Source organism: Hibiscus syriacus, unplaced genomic scaffold (assembly GCF_006381635.1).
Source record: "Hibiscus syriacus cultivar Baekdansim isolate YM2019G1 unplaced genomic scaffold, ASM638163v2 tig00110234_pilon, whole genome shotgun sequence".
Lineage (NCBI taxonomy): Eukaryota > Viridiplantae > Streptophyta > Magnoliopsida > Malvales > Malvaceae > Hibiscus > Hibiscus syriacus.
In genome coordinates, this window is record NW_024062639.1 from 1,006,159 (window position 1) to 1,020,601 (window position 14,443).

At 31.2% G+C, this 14,443-nt stretch overlaps 1 protein-coding gene across 1 annotated transcript; it reads left to right on the forward strand.

Moving 5' to 3' along the window:
• The first annotated feature begins 10,599 nt into the window (after positions 1-10,599).
• Positions 10,600-13,595, forward strand: LOC120114516 (E3 ubiquitin-protein ligase RZFP34-like). The gene is made up of 12 exons (XM_039135400.1): positions 10,600-10,780; positions 11,071-11,185; positions 11,322-11,409; positions 11,521-11,580; positions 12,017-12,049; positions 12,154-12,231; positions 12,331-12,374; positions 12,493-12,533; positions 12,637-12,719; positions 12,819-12,910; positions 13,016-13,085; positions 13,199-13,595. The coding sequence occupies exons 2-12, from the start codon at positions 11,082-11,084 to the stop codon at positions 13,397-13,399; spliced, it is 894 nt and encodes a 297-aa protein (XP_038991331.1). The 5' UTR covers positions 10,600-10,780; positions 11,071-11,081; the 3' UTR covers positions 13,400-13,595.
• Positions 13,596-14,443: the final 848 nt, after the last annotated feature.

Below are 14,443 nucleotides of genomic sequence, written 5' to 3' on the forward strand. Positions count from 1 at the left end.
AACTCACAATTTAAACGAGTTTTAGTTTTGAGACCCGATGCCCGCACGGGCCGCGGGTTAAACGGGTAGCCCGCGGGCCTTAGTAGATATACCTAGCTCTACATATGATTAAATAAAAAATTAAATATCAAAATATAAATAGTTATTAAAAAGTAACTCATGAAAGTTTATTTAGTCAACCAAAACCAACTATTTTTCACGCTTTAATTTTGAATCGTATTTCTTTAATAGTAGACTGTTTTTGTCTTGTTTGTCACAGAACTGCCCCCCCCCCCCCCCCCCCCACCCACCCACCCAGCCACAACTAAACAACACAAAAATGAAATGAAATAAAATCTTAGGAAGGAAGAATCACGCGGGTCCAATTTCAATGCTAATTCAGTTTCCTAAACGCTTTTAATTACGTTTTGTTCACGGGAAAAAAATTTAGTATGAAAATATTTTTTTAATATTTTTGTATTGTTTTTTCTCTTTAATTTTTTTAACTGGCGACGACATTAATCTTAATGTTAGTTACTAACTGTCGGTGACTATTAATTCTATTATTTTTTATGTTATATCTTTTATATTTTTTGCTTGAGTCTTTTTAATTTTAAATTAGATTCTGTCATTATGACTATTAATTCTATTGTTTTTTATGTTATATCTTTTATATTTTTTGCTTGAGTCTTTTTAATTTTAAATTAGATTTTCTGTCATTGTGACTTCATTTTTCTCTGCTCTTGTGACTCATATTTTCTTTGCTCTTGTGGCATGATCCTCGTGATTTTTGGTACGTTTTTCGCATACCTTTGCGGTCGTTTTGGTTCTCGCACAAAATCCATCACGACATTCATTTTTTGATTGGTTAGTCGGAAACGTATAATCAGATTCCCTCTTTTGGTAAAAGGTTGTTTTTCGGTATAATCAGCGACGAAGTGGCCTGTCAGATTATTTGGTTCGCTCCCCACTCCTTTATCACTTAGTCAAACGTCTAATTCGGCAGAGACAAGGAATTTTTATGAAGGTTATTGAATTTTGATGTTGTTCGTCATTTTCATTGGAAGGTATTATTTTTCTTCGTAACTTTAAATTTTTTTTCTTTTGTATGAGTATTTTAGTGACTATTTTCTCTAAATTTCTCTCTATATTTTGATGCATTGTAATTTTAATTCATTCTATTATTGATAAAATCATGTTGTCATTGTTCAAAAGAAAAAAAGAACCACACATTTAAGTTTAGTTTAAGAGTGTTTTCTTTTGGGATAATGAATTATTTTCTATCGTAGTAATTTTTAAGTTTATTTTAGAAATGTCATTCTCTTCCTTTTTCTTAGGTATTACACAAATTATCTCTCCTTAGGACAATAATATATTGAAATAATTTAATTATTATATGTCGCGGCCGTCTTTCGTGTGGGCCCAGAATTGGACTTTAACTTAAATAAGTGGGTTAGAGTCGTCACCGATCATTTAAAGACAATTTTAGGTTAATCGGACACCATCTTACCTAATCTTCGTTTTACCAGAAATGTTTCGGGTTCAGGAGTCGGTTACAGTCAAGGAAGGATTAGCACCCTTGTACTGCCCTTTCGGTACCAATTAATTCGTCGGTTGTCTTAATCACAAAAAATTAAAAAATAAAATTAAAATTTAAAAACCCGATTCGAATTGCTTACCTTTGATCGGTTGAAATTCTTCTAAAAAAGGTTGAAAATGTTAGATAAAAAAGAATAAATAAATATTTAAATAAATCAAAGAAAAAAACATAAGAATGGAAATAAATAATATAATAATAAATCAAAAGGGATAAAGAATAAATAAAAATGAAGGAAAAAAGGAAAATAAATTAAAGAAAAAAATGAAACAAAACAAAACAAAACAAATAAACATAATAAATAAATCAAAGAAAAAAATGAATAGTTAAAAATTTAAAGGACCAAATTGAAATAAATTAAAATTGATGTACTAAATTGGTACTAAAAATGATCTACAAGAGAAAAATAAAAAGTTAGGGGGCTAATTCAAAAAAAAAATTAAGGACTAAAATGTAAAAATAATAAATCCAGGATCCAAATTAAAATACTTAAAATTAAATTCAGTTGCTAAAATGTAAAAAATACAACTTACAGGGATTGTGGGTGCAATTTACCCATAAATTGAAAATGCAGAAACCCCCTCCCAAAACGACGCCGTGTTCATACCCTTTACCCGGCCCATTCAGTGAACCAAAGCCTCATTTCTTTAATTTGCTTTCTCTCTCTACCAAAGATAGACAAATTTTTCTCTCGCCTCTCTCTAAGAGCCCTCCATCAGAGGGATGGCCGGCCACCGCCGATTGTCGTCGTCCGCGACGGCCGAAAATACTAAAACCACCCAGAACACTCTCCACAACACCCTAAACTCATATCTGAAACCAAAATCATGCAAAATAGCCCCAAAAGGCGTAGATCTACACCCAAAGCTCTGATTTTTTTACCTTTGACGATGACTTTTCGGCTTTGGTTTCTTACTATTTGGTTATTTCTGGCGATCGTTTTTGTTGCTCCGCTTTGGTTTTGTTGTATGTATGATTCTTGTGGCTCTGTTGTACTTTGATATTTTTGTGGTCGGTTCTCCGATCTTGGTTATGTTTCGATGTGTTTGTTGTTGTGTTTGGAAGCTCTGTTGCTTTTGTCGTTCGTGTTGATATTCATCCCCCTGATGATGGTCTCGATTGGGGTTTTTATAACTCCATTATCGGCCTTTATGGTCTCGAAAATAACGGGATATGTGGGTTGTTGCTCGTTCCAATCTTCTCGTTCGTGATATCGGTCGCCTCGGGATGGTTCAGTCCCGTTGGTGCGGCCAGAAAATATGTTGGTCGTTTGGCGTATGTCTTCACGCGCGCTCCCTTGCGACGCCTGGCTAAGAACGAAACCCTAGCCACTGTTGGGTCAGACAATTGGGCTCGAGTTGTTGGACTTTACCCGTCCTTTGCTTACTGGGTCAGGCAGTTGGGCTCGGATTGTTGGATTTTACCCGTCCTTGGCTTGCTGGGTTAGGCAGGCCCTGACTTGGACTCTAGACTGAACCTAAAACGAAGAAAGAAAAAGAAAAATAATAAATAAAAATAAAAACAAATAAAATAATAATAATAATAAATAAAACCATTTTTAAAACCATATATATATGCTTTAAAAGTTGTTTTTCAAAATATATAATATATATTTTTAATTTTTTTAAAAACTATATGATATATTTTCAAAACTATATATTATATATATTTTTAAAATGTTTTTTAAAAACTATATATTATATATATTTTAAAAAAAAATTCAAAACTATATATTATATATATGTTTTCAATATATTTTTAAAATCTATATTATATATATATATTTTTAAAATATTTTTCAAACTATATATTATATAGGTTTTCAAAATATTTTCAAAACTATATATTATATATATATGTTTTAAAAATATTTTCAAGAACTATATATTATATATATTCAAAATGTTTTCAAAAACTATATATTATATATATTTTTTCAATATGTTTTAAAAATTATATATTATATATATATTTTTCAAAAACTATACTATATTAATATATATATATATATAATAAATAAATAAAATAAAATGAAATGAAAATAAATCCGAATGAAAATAAGTGTCTAAATTATAAAATAATCCATCAGTACAAATCTATTTTATTTCTTTTTTTATGGTTTCAATTTTTTTAATATTTATTATAAAATAATATGTATGTAAATATTCAATTTCTTCCGAGTAATCGAATGAGGAAGTTAGAAAATCAATTTGGATTCATTCGAATTAAAATGAATTATTGAAGCTCTAGAATGATGAAAATGTTATTAAAGTTTTTCAAAATTATATGATATTGATCGATGAACCTGCAAGATCGAAGTCACTTCGATTGGTGATTATGCAAGTGTCCAAGTGTAAATCTAATCGCAAGCTTTTGTCAAACTTTTCATAGGTTCTCTCCATGAGCCAGAAGAAGAAAATCCAATTAAATACCCACGTCCAAAAATCCAATTCACAAATCGAATTGCAAGCAGATTCAAAATTATATAGCCGAATACCTAAAACATTCACCCCAAATCTTGCTGACCCAATATACAGATCAGCCCAAATGGCCCGAGTGAAAGGACAACAACAGAAACCCTAAAAAACTAAGCAATTCCAACACCGCTAAGAGAGATCCTCATGAGGACTTCATCTTGAGTGTTTGATCTAGAATTTGTGATCTAACGGTCCAAAGTCATCGCCATCAAGATTAGGGTTTAGACCTAATCAACCAGGGACACCGTTAGCATCTCTTGGTCGTTGATCCAATCAATGATTCAACGGTCTAGACTCTTCATAAAAAGATTGACGGTCAGATCCCATCATATGTATGATATACACAGAGCCTTTTTCAAGACCTAATAAAGATAGATTCTTTTTGTTCGAAGGAATAGAAGATTATATAACCCAAAGAAGAAGAAAAAAACTGTTTGGCAGCAAAAAATACCCATAAATCAAAGAGAAAAATGGAGAAAAAAATTCTTAACTTTTTTGTTCAAGGAAGGCGATCGTCTCTCATCGGAGCCAAAAATCTTTAAATGTAGCCTTTATACTTTGTTGATCTAGGCTAAAATCGTCTTGATAGGGTTTGAGTGAGTTATATTTGAGGTTATTGTGGCTTAAGATTTTTATTTTAGTGGATAGGGTTCGAGAAGGGTTTGGGTTAGATTCTGTCTACCCATCGTGGCCGTCAATATACGACAGTCGTAGGCTTTGGGTTTCCCCTCCCTCTCTCTAATATAGAAGAGAGGGGAGAGGTTTTTTTTTACAAGCCACGAATCGAGAGATATTACGAATTTAGCTCGACTTGACTCGAAAATTTTGAAATAAAACTCGACTCGATTCGAAAAATCGTGAGTTTAAAATTTTCAAGCTCGACTCGAACTTGAAATCTTGAAATGAAGCTCGAGAGCAGCTCAAAATGAAAAAAAAAATCTCAAACTTAACTCGATTAAGGCCTTAAACTCAAACTCGAACATGAACATTAAATATATGAAAATCTTATCGTATTTTTTAAAAAAAATCAACACATAAATGTTAATATTATTAATAATTATTTATTTTAAATAAAATCTTAATATATTATATTTCGAGCTGCTCATGAGCTTTTCATGTCGTGTATCAAGTAGTTCGTTTCGGCTCGTTAAGAACTCGAGTCGAACTCATCGAGTCCATTCGATATGAATATTTATCGAGCATTGATCGAATCGATCTCGAGTAACTCACGATCTGTCTCCTCTCATTTATTTTATGCAAATGGAGATTAGGGTTAGCTAAAGCCTTAGGTTAGATTTAAAAACCATCAAACGACTACGTTTTGCACAAGAAAGAGATGATCACCCATGTTTCTCCTTTTGAGTTTATTATTGTAAGGGTCTGTCTAATTTTGGAAGTAATACATTTGATCCTCAATAAAAAGCTTTGTATTTTAATTTTAGCATCTTTATTTCACTTGCTTTCATTTTGGTCCTTTTTACTTGTTCTTTTATAGTTCTACTACTTTTTTTATATTTTGACACTTTATTTTACTCCACCTGTTCCATTAAATCTATCCATTGTTGACATTTTTTGTTATTTTTTTACTTTGACTCATCATTATTTAAAATTCATTATTGATAAAAATGAAAAATATATTTTAAAAACCTTAAATCAAGTACTTTTTAAATATATATTTTATAAAATTTAATTGCTTGAAATATTTAAAATATCATGGTCAAAGTTTAAAATATTTGACTTTTTAAAAGTAAAAATGGACACAATTAGTGGGACGGAGGAAGTAATATATTTCATTTTAGTATTTTCTTCTCATTTATTCTTTTTTTATTTTTACATTTAGTATTTTTAACACCCTTTCTCGTATTCAAATCTCGAATACAAGTTAGAATGTCACAAATATTTAATAATAACTATTTATCCAGATATTAAGCGTCACCACATATTTTAATCTATGTTTAATCACCATTAAAAAATTAATCAATTTATCGCCTAAAATCACTTTCTAATGTTTCAACAACCAACAAAATTCGATTCAAGCAACAACTTAACAATTTATAACTATAACCTATAAAAATATAACAATAAAAACTACCAAAATTCAATCTTAACTGGTTTCTCCATTTTTATTCTATTGTAGACAAATGGGCTATTTGACAGATTAGCACACCATCCATAAATTATTAATCTTTTTAGGATTATTGAACTTGACAACAGCATATATTTTAATTGGTCCTCCAAATTTTAAATATTCTCGATCTTGCCTTAAAATATTAGTGCCATATCAAACCATTCATTTTTATTAGCCTGGACTAAATATCAATTTATGTTTAATGTAAAACATATTAAAAATATTTATATAACTTCTCAAGCATATTTGTATCTATATAACTAAATTTCAAGTGTATATTTATTATATATAAAAAAACACATATATTTAAAATTTAGGAAAAATTACTTTAGATACCACCAAACTTTAAACATTATTCATTTATCTTATCAAACTTTCAATTTTGTTCATTTAAACACTAATGTTACTTCCGAATGCAATTATGTCACATCGTTATTAATGACTTAATAGAATAACAACACAATAACTGTGCGTCATGACGGGATGCTATAGACGATTTCATTAAAACCATTTAAAACAAGTTGACCTTTTTTTCTCTTTCTTATTCGTATAAAACCCTAATTTGCAACCCTAAGTCACAAATTGAAATTCATTTTGCTTTCATCCAAGAGGTTCATGTGTTATGTTAGGGTATCGAAAGGACCCAAAAGGTACATCCAAGTGCTTGACAGAAAACGATTGGCTTTACACAGGAGATGTTGGTGTTATCCTATCCGCCCTGATGGATATTTGGAAATAAAATATCGTTCCAAGGATTTTAATTAGAGTTGGGGAGAATCCGAGCAATGTTGAAGTTGAGTCCATTTTGTACACTCACCGGCAATCAATGGAGCCATTAGGCTGTTCATGGATGATTACAAGATTTTTTTAACCGTAACATAATCATTAAAAAACGGTTAATTTTTTTTAAAAAAATAATACAACATGATCCTGTTAATGTTTCATAATTTATATTACAAAAAATGTAACACTTAACATATACTTACACAATTTAAGTGAATAATATATATATATAACATTTAATACATACTTAAACTAGTATAAGTATGTACATCTCTCAATATCTAGGTACTAACAATAAACAAATTATTTTATTGACGTAAGTATGCTTTTTGTATTTTTAAAGAAATAAAAAATAAAAAATAATAAAAATATATATTTAGTTATTTTTGAAAAATATTATATATATATATTAGAAATAATAAAAAGTTATATTTTTTTATAAAATTTCATGCAAATATTTTACTAATAGTTCAATACACCATCAAAGTTTTAAATATAAGTATTTAACAAATATAAAATAAACGGTTATAAATTTTAGGAACAACGCTAAAAGTATTAGGAATATGACTAAAATTTACTTCTATTTCTAATAGTATTTTCTCTAAAGAAAATATAATTATAAATTTAATTTATTAACAATTAACCATTTATCAAAATTCGTAGTAGTAACTTTAACCGTTAACCATCATTTTTAAAGATTCAGTTAATTAAAATAATTTAATATTAATAATTTAATTTATTAATCTATTAAATATAATGATTATACTAATTAATGGTTAAGTGGTAGCCAAGACAAATGAGTATTCGGGAGAGACTCCCTGCACTTTTGTGAGTTTGAAAGGTCAGTTAACTCGTAAACCGAGAGAGATTAAGACAATGGAGTATTGCAGGGCCAAGTTGCCACAACACATGGTGCCCAAAACGATTGCGTTTAAGGAAGAATTGCCCATGACGAAAGATTTAGAAGATTGTTCTGATAGCAATTTCAAAGGGAATGGGTTAAACTTTCTAGTGGTTAAACTTCAGTAAAATGAATTTCAATTTATGATTTAAGGTTGAAAATTAGGGAAATAAATTTATTATAAAAATAATATTAAATAAATGATATCATTTATAAATAATATTAAAAAATTATACTAATCTAAAATATTATTTAACACACACACACACATATATATATATATATATATTAATTGACTTAAATATACAAAAAGTGTACAAAGTATGTCGGTTTTTTCAATTTAGTGTCTAACCTTTTTTTCTTTTCAGTTTGGTGTCTAACGTTTCATTCCGTTACTCAAAATGGGTAACGGACCGTTACTTTTATCCATTAAGTAACACGTGTCACAATATGGTAATTTTAAAAATTTTATTAAAAATTTAAAAAAAAATTATATATTTTTTAGAAAAAGAAAACAAAAATTTTGAAATAACCCAAAACTTTGAGAACCTTCATTTCAACCCATTAACATTTAACCCCGTCATCGAACCACCCTTCTCCGACCGGTGGTGGTGTACACTGCCGCTCCCACCGAACTTAGCAGAAACCAATGACCTCAACCCGACCCTCAGATCACCTGAAATCGGTCACCGTCGAGCTTAATTATAAGGAAACCATTCGGTCGCCCACCTCCAACCTCGGCAACCGCTCATCGGGAGTCATCACCGTCTAGCCCAGTGGAAGCACCGTCCTGGACCGGTCATAGCCTAGTCATCTACTCGCCTCCAGTCGCCTCCATTCGTGGTGGAGTGGCATTTGAAAGTCCGATGAAAATCCCCCATCACTGTTCGATTTTTGCGATTTCCGGTCAAAACCGCCGCCTTTCTTCCTCACCGCCATCGAATTTGAGCTCGCTGGTCCTGTCCGACCCAAACCCAACCGGTTTGGTAAGCCACCATTGCCGAGCGGACGAGCTTAGAAGAGAGGTGGTTGAATGGTTTAGGGTTAAGGTTTGAAATGAAGGTTTTAAAGTTTTAGGGTTATTTCAGAAATTTTGTGTTTTCTTTTTTAAAAAACATATATTTTTATTTTTTAATTTGAAATAAAAATTTTAAAATTACCAGATTGTGACACGTGTCACTTAACGGAGAAAACTAACGGTTCGTTACGGCGTGACCCATTTTGAGTAACAAAATAAAACGTTAGGAACCAAATTGGAACGAAAAAAATATTAGGCACTAAACTAAAAAACGGACATACGTTTGACACCTTTTGTATATTTAAGCCATATTAATTTTATTAAGAATATAACAAGTTCTTAAGGTAGCGTGGAGGTTGGATGTTTAGCATTAGTTCTCAGTGGTCTATGGTTTAGATCTCACGGAAAATGATTTTTTCATAACAAAATGATATCGTTTTGGATTTTTTGAGTACTAAAATAATCGTGTCAAAATGATGTCGCTTTGTGAGGTAAACATGTCAACAATGTCACGGCATGCACCTACTATATCATCGTCTCTTTAAGTCATTAACAATAGAGTATTATAATTGTACTTAAAAGTAAACGTTAATATTAAAATTAATAAAATTAAAAGTTTGGGATATCAAAGTAGTTTTCCTTGAAATTTAATTAATGTGTCTAAATGTGTTCTACGTCACAACTAAGCTAATCCCCAAAGAGGGAAATTAAAACCAGAATGAGATATTTATGATTGTGGGTCCCAAGCCTAATCAGCAACTGCTCATATCCTGATCTAATCTAATCCACTTTCTCAACTAACAAACATCGTCCACTAGCCAACTGTTTTCACAATTTATGAAAGGCACACTCAACACGCGTTTCCATGGACCGTGTTTTTCACCCTTCTCTTTCACCTCATTTTATCGTGTGAACTACATTTTTTTCTATTATATAATAAAAATGTTACTCTATTAAATTTCTTATTATAGTCAATTAAATATGCATGATGTATTAATAATGAACATCACATTATTTTAATATTAATATAATTATAAGAATGTGTTTAGTAAAATTTTAATGGAAATATGACTAGTATCGATGATTCTACCATATATTTTATTTTAAAATTTAAATTATAAAAGGTTTCATTTTGTTAGTTTTACAATTTAAGAACTTAAATCATAATCTATTATAAGGGAAAAATGCGAATACATGTTTAAATGACAATATATTTTAAATAAAATAATCACTTATTGTGTTTGTTATATTGAATGGTTTTGATTTATGAATTAATCTTTTTATATTTAAAACAAATTAATAATAAATTATAGTTTTAAATATTGAAAGTATACTAATTAAGTTTGTGTACAATTATAAAATATATCATTTCAATCTCGATTGATATTACGTCTCGAATTAATTTTAAATAATTCTTTCTCTTTAAGAAAATACACATATAGTAAAATTATAATATTTCCTTTTTATTTGGTGAATAAATTTTTGCTTATGACTTTTAAAATTTGTCAAAATAATTTCGAAATTGGAATATAATAGAGCAGTGGCGCGTCAATTATTATTGGCGCTTGAGATAGAAAACGTTAATTCCAACCTGAAATATTTCATTCCAAAATTACCCTTAAAGGGAACCTCTAATTCTGCGTTTAAACTCCAAAAGCTATGCACTCTAGTGTAATTTTCTTAACACTATTTTTGCCGTTGCTTTCCTGCCTGCCACTGCCCTTCTCTTTGTATGATCCATAAAACCACGGCGGAAAAATCTTCATCTTAACTCGGAGTACAAAACCAACTCAATCAACCGAGTCGGCACGGTCAATTTACTCATTCGAATCAAAAGCTTTTCTGCGTTAGTATTATCCTAATATAAGATCGGAGATTTAAAGCGCGTTATTTCCGGGTACGTTACCAAGAAAAATTCGCAGATGTAGAAGGCAGTTTCTAATTATAGTTATTAATGACTCAATACTTTGTAATATCTCCATCATCTGTTTGATTAATTGCCTCACATGCCACGCTCCTGCCTGTATCCGACTCAGTTCGTTTCAAATTTACCCATATAAATTGCTTTTTCCCCCCGAATATTTGATTCAAAGGAAACATTTGCTTTCGGGTCCTTTGTTTTTCTTTTCTTTGCCCTCCTTTTATATTAATTTGTTCAACTTTTGTTAATTTCTCGTGGGATTCAAGGTGAAAGAGAAATGGAACGTGTACGTGAGACAAAGCTATGCACAACTGAATTGGAATCTGTTGAATTTGCAAATCAAAATGATTATTTGATGGAGATTGGATTAGGGAATTATGGGTAATCTCTCATTTTCTTTGCTTTTTCCCCCGATTAATCTAGTGGTTTTGCCTTGTTCATCAAGCTTTTGATTGATTGATTGTATTCTGATATATTTCTTGCTGTTCTTTTTTCAATTAATCGTGCATACGTTTAGGTGCTCGCATTATAGGAGAAGATGTAAGATTAGAGCACCTTGTTGCGGTGAGATTTTTTATTGCAGACATTGCCATAATGAAGCTAAGGTATGATCGGATGTGTTCCGTTCTTTTTATTTGCGAAAGTATTGATATTATGGTATGGTATTAGCTTTTAGCTAATTCTGGTTTATGTTTTCTGGAAAAATCTATAAATAGAATTCCATGGAATCTAATCCTCTTCATCGACATGACATTCCTCGCCATGAAGTCGAAAAGGTTTGTCTTCTTTTTCTAAATTGTTGGTGGTAGAAAGTCTATTTTCTGTTATTCACTGCAACAATTTGGATTCCATGTATAATACTGACTTGTTATACCTATAGATACTTGGAAGGGATAGCTGTAGAAAATTAACTAATGAGATAAATGTGGATCACTTTGATTTTGATAATTGACCCATAAATCCTCTGCCTTTTTCTTTCCCCTTTTATTTTCATGTCTGTTTGAGTGAAAAAGCAAGTGCATAACTACAAATATATAAAGAATGAAACAAAATTAATAACTAAAATGGAAGTTTCTTGTGTGAGTAATCTGTGGTTTTTAACTTTATGCGATAGTTATCTTTGCTTGGTGACTTATATTCTATCACCAATAATGTAATCTAAAATTGATTAAAAAGCTCATAATTATATTTCCTTTTGTTTGTCAATTTCAGGTCATCTGCTCCCTATGTGACACAGAACAAGATGTGAGTGATCCACAACCAAACATTGAGATTGAAACAGTGTACTTAATTTATTAAAATTCAAATCCGAATTGCAGTTATTATATTCGTTTCTTTTATCCTTTCAGGTTCAACAGCATTGCATCAATTGTGGAGTCTGTATGGGAAAGTACTTTTGTGCTAAATGCAAATTTTTCGACGATGATGTAAGTCCTTTTTTCCCATTCTTTGCTAGCTCATAATATGAATCTTGGCTTGGAAATCTGCAAACGATTGCTTATGTGATAAACTGTTGCGTTGTTCAGGTTTCCAAAAGCCAATACCACTGTGATGAATGTGGCATATGCAGGTAAATTTTCGAGTTTACTTTCAAACCCATAATCACTGCTGAAACCATATGCCAAATACTATATGTTTCGATGATTACTTTGCCATATCTCATAATCTCTGCTGTGTCTGTTTTGCAGAACTGGCGGTGAGGAGAACTTCTTTCACTGCAGCAAATGTGGTAATTGAAAGTATATAATGGTTTGCACAAAAGCAAAAGAAATGCAGTCTCCCTTTCTTTTCTTCTCTCTCCACCTAGCACTTATTCAGAGTTGCTGCCGCAGGATGTTGCTATTCAAAATTTATGAGGGAAGTACATTGTTGCATTGAGAGAGCAATGCACCACAATTGCCCTGTTTGCTTCGAGGTAAACAAAAAAGCATAATCACCACTTCCGTATCGTATAAAGCAAATGTGGGGAGGAAAAGTTGTTTCTAAGTGAGATGGCATCTTCCATATTTTGCAGTATCTTTTTGACACGATGAAAGATGTAACAGTTTTACCTTGCGGACACACGATGCATTTGGCATGCTTGAGAGAGATGGAGCAACATTATAGGTAAGCAAAGCCACTCCATTGATTTAATCAACGACTGTATTTCCTAATTTTATGGCATCCTATTTTCCTTGGCAATTTCTATAATCTATTTCCCGATAACCGCAGGTACTCTTGTCCGGTCTGCTCGAAGTCTATCTGCGATATGACAAAACTGTGGAGAAAGCTTGACAAGGAGGTACTTATAGAGCTTGTGGCATTATTATTCCTTCTCCAAGTGATGACTGCATGTGTTCATATATTTAACTCATTCCCTGGTTCCTGACCTTGTCATCTTACATTCCAATGTAGATTGTCTCAACCCCAATGCCTGCAATATACCAAAATAAGATGGTATGGATTCTATGCAATGATTGTGGAGCCACTTCAAATGTACAATTCCATATTGTGGCACATAAATGCCCGAATTGCGAGTCCTACAACACGAAACAGACACGTGGAGGCCCCGTTGCTGCTTCGTGCTCGACTGGAATGTCCGATATGGTGAGATGATCACAGTTTTAACAATGTTAGATTGAGACAGATAAATGATTTTTCCATTAAATTTCTTCTTAACTCCATTGTCTTTGTCTCCGTAAACATCATTGTCAATGCATTGTGATTATAAGTCTGAATACAGGCAGGACAGAAAGCTTGCATGTATTTGAATTCAAATGTTGTTGTTAAGTCCAGTTGTTAACTCTAGTTTCCTTTCATTCTTCCATGCGCTGTTGAATCTATGGTCCTTCAGGGTAGGATTTAAATATATAAACCAATACAAGTATATTTCTTTAAAATAATTATTTCCATATATTTGAAATTAAAAAAAAATCAATTAAATTGATTTAGACGTTGCATCCGATGGAATCAACCAATTTTACATTCAAACCCAACTCACAACATATAATAATATACATATATTTTTTTTATTAATCTAGAATGATTATAAGTAGTAGTATATGGTCTAAAAACTTTTAATTTACATTCAAATATCTTGCTGTCGTTGATGCTATTTTAACTAATATAAAAAGTATATATGTACCCAGGGATGGACCGTGGGCAGGTGGTGGCAGTCGCCCCCTGAAAATTTAAAATTACCATATATTTTAAAATTTGCTATGTATTTCCTATTGGAAATCTGTTTCGCCTCTTAGAATTTTAGTTCGCCCCTAGAATTTTAGTTCATCCCCTTAATTTTAAATTCACCTGCAACATAAAATTATGCGTCCATCCTTGTACGAACCTAATCGATAAAAATACAACTTTTAATTTGCATAAAACCACAAAATTTAAATGCTTGACCTTTGTTTTGAAGCCTAATACTAGGATGAGACTATTGATGTCTGTGGTCCCTATTTGTTTTTGAATTAAACCTAGAAAAGAAAGAGAACCCTAGGCCTCGACGAAGTTTGCAATTCATTTTAACAAAACATTCGTATCTTGTACAGCTTTCATTTCAAATGTTCATGCTTAAATAGAAATCATGTTATTTCAACCAACAAATATTATATATACAAATATCACTTAAAGATTTAAATAATATTGAAATTCTTTTTC